General features: G+C 45.7%; 1 protein-coding gene across 1 annotated transcript; it reads left to right on the top strand.

Moving 5' to 3' along the window:
- Nucleotides 1-3208: 3208 nt before the first annotated feature.
- On the top strand, nt 3209-4517 carry LOC129595802 (uncharacterized). The gene is made up of 3 exons (XM_055492911.1): nt 3209-3291; nt 3374-4233; nt 4326-4517. The coding sequence occupies exons 2-3, from the start codon at nt 3529-3531 to the stop codon at nt 4497-4499; spliced, it is 879 nt and encodes a 292-aa protein (XP_055348886.1). The 5' UTR covers nt 3209-3291; nt 3374-3528; the 3' UTR covers nt 4500-4517.
- The last annotated feature ends 5201 nt before the right edge of the window (nt 4518-9718 follow it).

The following is a 9718-nucleotide window of genomic DNA, read 5'->3' as shown; positions in this document are numbered from 1 at the left end:
CCTGTCTTCAAGTGCTTACGACCATCCACGCGGCGCATCATCCTGACCCGGCAGCGCAGCGAGTGCATGAGCGAGTTTCTCCAAGTATCTTCCATAATGCAATTTGTAGCGCAGAACTCTGACATCCATTTGACTGCGTTCTGTCTGGTGCGCTTTACATGTAACCTCGACTTGACGGAGAGTGACGAGAAGATAATTGGGGATGATTGCGCTTTGCATCATCCCAATGCGGCAGCAATGGAAGCACAGGAAACCAGCATCGCCAGTGTCCCTCTGAAGGATTTCATTGCATTGTGCCGCGGTCTACCGTGTGATACGCTCCATTTCATCGAGTGCCGCGTCAAATTGTACTTTGACCGTTTGAGCAAAGCGGAACTGGTTATCAACGTACCCAGGGCAGCACTGCTGATCAGTAAGAATTTCGCCAGCACGGTATGGGAAGTGTTGGAAGCGGGATTATTAGTGCTGAGTGATGATCAACTCCTCACTTTGAGCAAGTTTTTGGCATGGATCGCTTATTCACTTAGCGAAGATTCTCGGCTCCGAATGACCCACTGCAAATTAGCTTGTAAGGTGAGATGTGGCGAAGTTCGTAAGTTTTTCATGTTTTTTTAGCGCACGCACTAACACGGTTAGATTATAAATGCAGCGACTGTAGATTTTAAAAATAAAAATAATAGTTAACCAGTCAGGAAAATTTGCATCGGAAGCAGCTGCAACAGTTATTAGGTAACCGCACTCGATAGCGCGCTAATACAGCTTACCCTAGTGTCTAAAAGTCGAAAAGCAGCGGCGAATGATCTGCTGTTGGATTTATACGTGTCAACTGTTACGTAATACGAGCAGCGACTCAAATGTTTATGTTCGACTTCGGAAGTTTATTAACGCGGGCTAGTTTTCCAGATTCTATGCGCGGCACAAACAGCGGATCCACGTTTGGCGCTGCATTACCGGGGAAAGAAGTGGTGCGTGGACGGGCTGAAGGAGCTGCAGGTGGAGAAGTTGTCACGCATTGCACTGCATTTCCTCGTGCAGCTGGCGGTGGACGCAGAAGAGTTCGTGCTGGATCAGTCTCTCGACCAAAAACCGAAACGAAAACGCAGGCGGAAGTTTTACGACATCAATGTTTAAAGCATCTAGTTGATTAAGCCACAGACAAGTGTATTGCTTGCAATGAACGAGAATGACGCTATATTATAGCGCCGGCACATTATGTTGATATTATCTGTAGCATCTTTTATGTAGCAACAGCTTATACGTATTAATTTGTGGAATTGCTTCGCGTATTTGTGATAACTTGTAACTTCGGAGTTTCTTATTTCAGGCATGTGTATAATTCCTTTATTATGCATTTACATAAGATAACGCGAACTTCAACATGTTACAAAAGAAAGGCAAGGTCGATTATTAAGATTGCAAAACTTACAACACATCGTAAGGTGACATTTTGCCGTTTAAACCTACGCAAAAAGATACTTACCTTACCTCATCGCAGTTGGCGAGCGCGGAGTGATACCGTAAATCGTACAGCTGGCGGTGGACGCAGAAGAGTTCGTGCTGGATCAGTCTCTCGACCAAAAACCGAAACGAAAACGCAGGCGGAAGTTTTACGACATCAATGTTTAAAGCATCTAGTTGATTAAGCCACAGACAAGTGTATTGCTTGCAATGAACGAGAATGACGCTATATTATAGCGCCGGCACATTATGTTGATATTATCTGTAGCATCTTTTATGTAGCAACAGCATATACGTATTAATTTGTGGAATTGCTTCTGCGTATTTGTGATAACTTGTAACTTCGGAGTTTCTTTATTTCAAGCATGTGCATAATTCCTTTATTGTACATTTACATAAGATAACGCGAACTTCAATATTTTACAAAAGAAAGGCAAGGTCGATTATTAAGATTGCAAAACTTACAACACATCGCAAGGTGACATTTTGCCGTATAAAGCTACGCATAAGGATACTTACCTTACCTCATCGCAGTTGGCGAAGCACGGAGTGATACCGTAAATTTTTCAACTTCTCTTATTTCTCTGTTCCAGTTTTAACCGGTTTTTGAGATAGTTTTGTACGAATCCGTGCTTGCAATTCGAAAAATTCCATCTGAATTCAGTTTCTCTTGGTAAATCCCAAAGTGGTACGAACTTGCTGTCATATTCGCTTCTGGTACTTCTGGGTACACCCACTTGTGCATGAGCTCTTTGCTCGGATAGCAGATTAGCTCATCCAAGCATCCGTTCGCTGTAATATTCATTTCTTTCGAAAGATGTTCGAAATTTAAAATTTTGTGTCCCAGACTAAATGTAAGCAGTGTTGACAAGTGCAATGAGACAGTGCTAAGCGCGAGTAGTTTTGCATTTCAAACTTCGTTGCGGTAGGTTTATAGCCAACTATCTGTACTTTCCTTTATTTCACATCGATTTTTGTTCCTTTGAATTTGGCCTAACCATTGCAGCCTTAAAAGGAAGAGCGATTAGTGTCTTGGAGGTTCCGGGTTCGTACTCATTTGTGCACACTGTGCTCCATTTGCGCCGAACCCAAACAATATTGTTCATTCCGCGCTCACCCTCAACCATGCCTAGCGGGATGCGCAACTCTTACAGCGTGGACGTTCTATACGACGATGCGATGATGCGGTACGCACGCGTGGTGGACGTGGCGGACAGCGGGGTCTTCGTCGACCTGCTGTGCCCCTACCGGCGATGTGAATACGTTCCATTTGAAAGGCTTTTTTGGCCGAAACTGCTCAAGGAATCCGATCTGTTTCGCCTGTTCAATGAGCAGCTTTCCCCCGTTCCTGTGGAAGTCCTGGTGCCGGAGACAAAGTATGGTCCATGGATTTGGCTTCCTGGGGAATTGGTCAATTTCGGACGCGGTATACCGCAACCGGAGTACGGAGGGGCCGTGGTCCATTGGAAACCCAACGGCAGCGGAGAACCTTGTAGAGATTTTCTCCCCATCGAACGCATCCGTTGGCCGGCGCAGACTACACTGAATCGGGATCGACTGGCACACCGTATGGCGGCAGTAAACAACGGGAGTTTGCATAAGCTTCAGGATCACATCCCTCCATGGACCTTTTTCAAGCGTACAGTGCAGCTGGATGGATTATTCTCGGTGACCATCAAAGAAGCGGATGCGCTCATCAAGCGTTTCAATAGCTACGAAAGGTATTTCTTCCACTATACGGCCGCTTTGGTGGATATCGTGGATGACCGTTTAGGCTACGTTTACCACCAAGATTTTTCTGATGAATGTGATCCCACAAACTGGAATTTTTTGGTAAGGAGTAGGCATTCTGTCGGTTTCAAAGCGGTATTATTTCGTGTACTATTTCGTGTATTATTTCGATCACGATTGGCAGGCGGCCGTCGCCGGTTTCCAGGAGGACCTGGTTAGGATGTCTCGGTTCTCAAATACGTCCCGGCCAGCCTTTGACAAAATGGCGCTTCCGGTAGAATTGTGGCTGGAAGTTTTTTCCCACTTGGACACTGCGACGCAGGCGGGACTGCGAGTGGTATGCGCAGCGTGGAAAAGGATCATGGATGTACCAATGCTGCGTTCCCGTATCATCATCCGCAAAACACCAGTCTTGACCGATCCCGATTCGCCGATTTCTCATGTTTGGCGACGGTGTACAAACGCCTGCAGCCGGGCACGCATCACATTATGATGGCGCAGTCCCAGTACAGATCCTGGCCGATCACCGCGGATATGGTGCGTTTGTGTGGTATGATCCATCATATGGCGCAGCACCACACCGGACTCCGTCTGGCCAGTCTGCGCCTGAGCCGTTTCGCTTTCGAGCTGCAGATTGACTGCGGCGTCCAAAATATAAGCAGCGCCAGTGTATCCGAATGTCTCCTGCATCGTTCGGGACCTGTAACGGTAAAAGCGGATGTGGAGCCCGGTTTTTATCGCCTGCAGGACTTTATGGCTGTCTGCAGCAGTCTGCCTTGTAGCACTATCTTCATGGCGAACTGCGTTGTTCGCTTAGCATGCTGCTGTTTTTTTCCTGGATTCATTGGTCGCGAACGGAGAATTTGTGTTGAGATCAGAATTCCCACAGCGCGACTGCCAGTTCGTGCTGATTTCCAGTGGGTATTGTGGGATGCACTGGAGGCCGTGATGCTGCCACCGAGTGACGGAGAGCTACAGAAACTCTCAGCCCGTATGAAATCCTTAGAAAAAAACGAGTCCAATCTCAAGAAAGTCGTCTGTGCGGTACGTTCGCAGTTACGGACTGCACCTTCATTTCCTGCTTCGATAACACAAATAGACTATGAATAGTTAATTATAGTTTAATACGATTTCAGATGCTGTGTGCGATGCAGTCGGCTGATCGGCGCCCGTCGACGCATTATCGCGGCAAAAAGTGGTGCGTGGACGGCCTGCACGGTTTGCAGCTGGAGAAACTGTCGAGTGTTACCCAGCATTTCCTCCTGCAGCTACACAAGATGGCGGCTCACTCGCTGTCGTTGGCCTGGTAATGCTTCATCAAGGATCTGATCTTATGGGCTATTCTGCGTGGGCCGCGTCGATAAGAGGTCGTTGTTAAGAATGTATATATTTAATTTTTGGGAATACTGTCAGTTCTCTGAATGTCTATTTCTTCTTCCATTTTTCAATTACAACTAATATTTAAATAGCGATCTTTTATTTAAAGCAAAAACCGATTAAGCGCTAGCTAGTTTATGTCAGTAACATAACTAGCCACACTGTGTGACGCGTTTATAGCAGTAAAATCTCGTTTAATCCAGATAAAGTATCTTGCGCCAGGCACGGCAGGTTCGGCAAGAAGCGGAAGTACAGTAGGGCCTTTTCCATGTTTTTTTAAAATATGGAAGACTGCAGCCCAAATTGCAAGGCTTTCGGCATGGGTTATCGGATATCGGAAATGTTAAATGAATGGCGTTGTAACTGCTATTTCATAATAACATCGCTCAGTAGAATAAAAATGTACGTGGAACTTTGGAAAAACCGATGAACTTCCTTTACCACCACATAATTCATTCAAATGAGCATTACAAGCGTTGACCAGCGGTCATTTAAATCAGCGGGAAAAGTTAGTGCAAAAACAAGGAGCCGCTGAGAATGTACTTAAGCTTTTGTGAGGGCTTGGAGCAAGTGCCGAACTGTTTGTTTTCTTCTTTCCAGTTGTTATATTTTATCGGTTTGATAAATTTTTCTCGTTTAACAAAAACACACGACCAGGTTTACTTTCAGTAACTTTTTATCAGGGTGCAGGTGGCGCTGGGATTACTTGTAACACTACCATAAGCACCATTACGGTACCTGCTACAAGTACCACTATATTTACCACTCAAGTTCTCAACCAGTACCAAAAACGTTCCATTACCACTGCCAGCTAAGAACACCACCACTGTCTACCAGTAACAATACCATTACCCAGAATTTTCCCGGGATTTTTCCAGTGCGTGAACGATAATACATGACAGAGGTTTCGCTTCGATATCCAAGTCTCAGAAATGCGTACTCTGAAAATCTGAACTTTTACTGCGCTGTGCTGTTTTGGGCCCGTTTTCAAGCATCCTTTTAAAAGCTCCTCAGTCTTATTCTATCCAGCGTTTTCAACCATGTATTCCGGGATCCATCAAGGTAACAGCGTAGATGTTGTGGGCGCTGATGGTCTCGTGCGTTACGGACGCGTGGTAGAACTGGCTAATAACGGTTCCTTCGTGGATCTCCGATGTCCCTCTGGACAACGTCGCTTCTTCCCTTTCGACAGCAATGTCTTCTTGGCGATGAGATATGGCGGTCAATTCGGCATGGATATGGCTGTAATGTATGCTCAACAACGCTCGACTTTTCCCGTGGAAGTGTTGATGCGCGAGACTCTGTACAGTCCATGGATGTAGTTTCCCGCGGAAATAGTCAATTTGGCGCATGGTAGAAGACACAAGTGGTACAATGCCGCGGTTGTCAACTGGGGCAACAACCTTACTCGTACAGATATTGTTCCCGCTACGCGAATCCGCCCCAGAATCCCGGGTACTTGGTGGGATGGGGTTGAAAATCTGGAATATCCTGTGGGGCCATATGACGATCTGGCTGTACTGGACTCGGGTCCACCTGTACGCACACGCGTTGGAAAAGATTCATTTACGCTGCGCCGGCTGAAGTTGCCAAGGAAGTGCTTCTCGAATTCACTACAAAAGCTGCGGAAAAGGTTAGAGAATGAGGGCAACTCTTACAACCGTTTGAAACGAGGGGACATTTCATTGGTGGAAATCAAGGAAGGGTATTTGTGGTATCTTGAGCGTCGCATCAAGATCTATTCGTTCGACCAGGTAAAAGAAGCAGTTGCTGGGCTGTCTATTTTTATCACTGTTTATTCCAACTTTCGGTTGTTGTTTTGCAGGTGGAGATGGTAGCGTTTCACCGGCGGGTGGCCCAAAATCTTCCCTGCAGTTTGCCTAGTTCTTTCTCTCCGGAATGCGGTTTTTCAGACGATCTGAGTGCGCTGCCGGTGGAACTGTGGGTGGAAGTGTTCTCCCATCTGGACACTCTGGCGCAGAATACACTGCGCAACGTTTGCACAGCCCGGGCGTCCATCTTGCAATCGCCGCTGCTGACTACCAACATTTTTACGGGTCTTCGAAGTATGGATGATCAAGAGCGACGCGACTACAATCTGTTGTCTCCTGTGTTCAAATGCCTACGACCATCCACTCGTCGTCTGATTCTAGCCCGTCGGTGGGCGAACTGCAGTGACTACGGACAACTGAGTAGTTTCTTCAAAGTGACGGACATGGTGCGGTATGCCCAGGAAAACATTCCCCGCGTGCGGCTGACGGCGTTCCATCTGGTGCGATATTCCTGTTATCTCCGTTTGGTGGACAGATGCGACAGGACGTGGCGGTATAAGTGTACACTGCACGATCCAGAAGCGGCGTCGAACGTTCCCCACAAATCGGTCTTCACCACGACCCTGGGTGATTTTATTAGCATCTGCCGCGTTCTCCCGTGCGAAACTGTCCGGCTGGACCAGTGCCTCTTTGTGTTGTCGATCGACGGGACAGCACATTTTCTTCGTCTGGTTATCAAGATACCCGATATGCAGCTTACCGTGAATGAAGATCTGCTAGCGCCGTGTGGGAAGTGTTGGAGGGGAGTGTGCCGGCGCCGAGTGATGTCCAGTTGCGTGGATTGAAAACGACTTTGGCGCGGGTCACTAATTCGCAGAATGTTAATTCTCAGTTTGTACGGTTCCAGCAGACTTTCTGCAAGGTGACAAGAAGTCAAGAACTAAGAGCACAAAGTAGAACATTAGCTGTCAGCAGATGGTTTTCCTCGCACTCGGACAACTGGCAGTGTGGCATTTCGCCGCACTCAGATTCGAATTCGCCTTCTTTTTGGTGATGCTACGCATACGGCCGCGCTAATCTAACTTTGTGTATCATTCCAGATTTTGTGTGCAACGCAGACAGCTGATCCGCGCTCGTCGTTATATTACCGCGGGAAAACGTGGTGCGTAGAAGGGCCGCAGGGAGTGCAGGTGAAGAAGTTGTCACGCATTACGCTGCATTTCCTCATGCAGTGGGCGGAGGGCGTCGACGACGTGTGCGTCACCCAATCATTGCCCTAATAGGAGTGAATTGGACGGGATGTTCGACTGGGTTCCGCTTCTATCAAATCAAATCAAGGAACTGATTTAAAGGACACCTTTTCTTTTTTTTCAAATAGAAGTATGTTACTGAATCGTTCCAGAGTGCGTTTTTAATAACCGATTTCATAATTATGTTCTAAATTAGAATAAGTATTGGACAAGTTTGTACAAGTTGTTCCTCTGATACATCAACTTTTAGGGGCATTTACGATTTTGTTGCCGGTGCTGTTGTCCGATGCAGGACCGATACTGAAGTATGCCCAGAGCGCGCCTGATACCTAACGATGATCTAACCATGGTGCGATGTGGGAAGCGTTGGAGGCAGGCTTGCCGAGACCGAGTGAGAGCCAGCTGCATTTCTGTTGACGTCTTTGGACCGGATTGCTGATCCATATAACTACGAAGATCCTCAATTTCGAATGAAATACCAGGAGCTGGTGTGCAAACTAAGCTATCGGGAAAAACAGTATACGGATGGATGTACACGACACATTGGTGTAACACTTGCTGCTTTAAGGAAAACGGCCCGTTACATGGTGTCAAAAGTACTAAAGCTTTCGCTTTCGCGCACTCCAGTTTCCTTTTCTGTAATTTTAAAATTTTTAAAATTATTTTAAAACGAAAAGAAACGCTCTGAATCTGATATTAGTTCACTTTCGCCTTTATGGCCTTTGTACAGCAAAATTTCAAGAAGATCGGGTAATAACCGACTTTTGGTACACCACAATGCATTTAAACTTTTCGCCCATTTTAGTTTACCCCCTTTCGGCAAACGGATGTTGCGCGTGCAAACGGTATTCAGAACAATGTATACAAATCATTTGTCCTTTAAAATGACATAAAGCATTAAAAAAAGGGAATCGGAGTGCGCGAGAGCTAAAATTTTAGTCTATGTATACGATTTTTGATACCATGTACATGTACCGGGCCCTTTTCCTTAATTCGAAAAGCTTTATAAATGGTGGACTTGCAAACTGCAGATTTTGTGTGCGATGCACACAGCTGATCCGCGTTCTTCGTTGCATCACCGCGGCAAGGTGTGGTGCGTGGATGGTCTGCAGGGATTGCAGATGAAGATGTTGTCACGCGTTGTGCTGCATTTCCTGATTCAACTGGCGAAGAAGATCGACAAGTTATGGGTAGTCTATCAATATCATTATGAGGACTAAAATTTATATGGGATATTGGATGGAGATGCTGGGATGAGGAGCGATGCCTCAGGAACGAGATTCGAATGCACCTTTCGTTGCATTTGAAGGATGATGGCAGATTCTGTTTCTCCCGATTGGTTTCGGACCTTCGATGAAGTGTGTAACGTTAGAAGTGCTTGCTTACATATTACGTAACGATTTGCTTTTGTTGCCAAATGATAGTCCTATGCAGGCACGAGGTGCGGGAAGCCGGTTGCAGCTGGATTATGATTAGCGGAATAAAGATGCTTTTATTAAAACTGGTTATAATTACTACACAGATCGGCAGTAATGGTAATTTTGCCATTTGTATTAAATTGTATGTACTACGAAGAGAAAACAGTACAACCAACAATACCACAAAAGAACAAATACAAAAAAAAGTAAGAAGAAATGAAAACAATTAATACAGCCCTGCCAAGCCAAGTCGGGGCAGTTGCACAAAACAAATTTAAAAATATTTGTGCTCATCGTTTTGTTTTTATTTTTGCCATTTTCTAGGGTAACTTTTTATTACGGATCTGCCGACAATACAACTGTAACTCCTAGGTGTGCCACTATGTAGCCAGAAAGTGATTAAGGGAATAGGGTGGGAGGGAATTTTGGGATGCTAATAAATTCTCTTGTAAGAAATTCACAAATAGGAACTTTAAAGAGTATTTATCGAAAACTGTTGAGGTACCCAAAAGGTGTCCATTACCGTATAGTAGAGTTACTTTGCGTGATCCGTGCTCGAGGTGACCTTACAACAAGTTGAGTCTCCCATAGACATGTATGTTAGAAATGACCTGCCGTAGAATGTGGTTTCCTAGAACACTGTTCATTTCGAGCGAAATGTTTTTGTGTAAACGGAAGCTAGGAAGAGACCTTTAGAAAACTTCGGTATCAG

This window comes from Paramacrobiotus metropolitanus, unplaced genomic scaffold (assembly GCF_019649055.1).
Source record: "Paramacrobiotus metropolitanus isolate TYO unplaced genomic scaffold, Prichtersi_v1.0 Parri_scaffold0000082, whole genome shotgun sequence".
NCBI classification, from domain to species: domain Eukaryota; kingdom Metazoa; phylum Tardigrada; class Eutardigrada; order Parachela; family Macrobiotidae; genus Paramacrobiotus; species Paramacrobiotus metropolitanus.
This window is presented reverse-complemented; position numbering and strand designations above follow the sequence as displayed.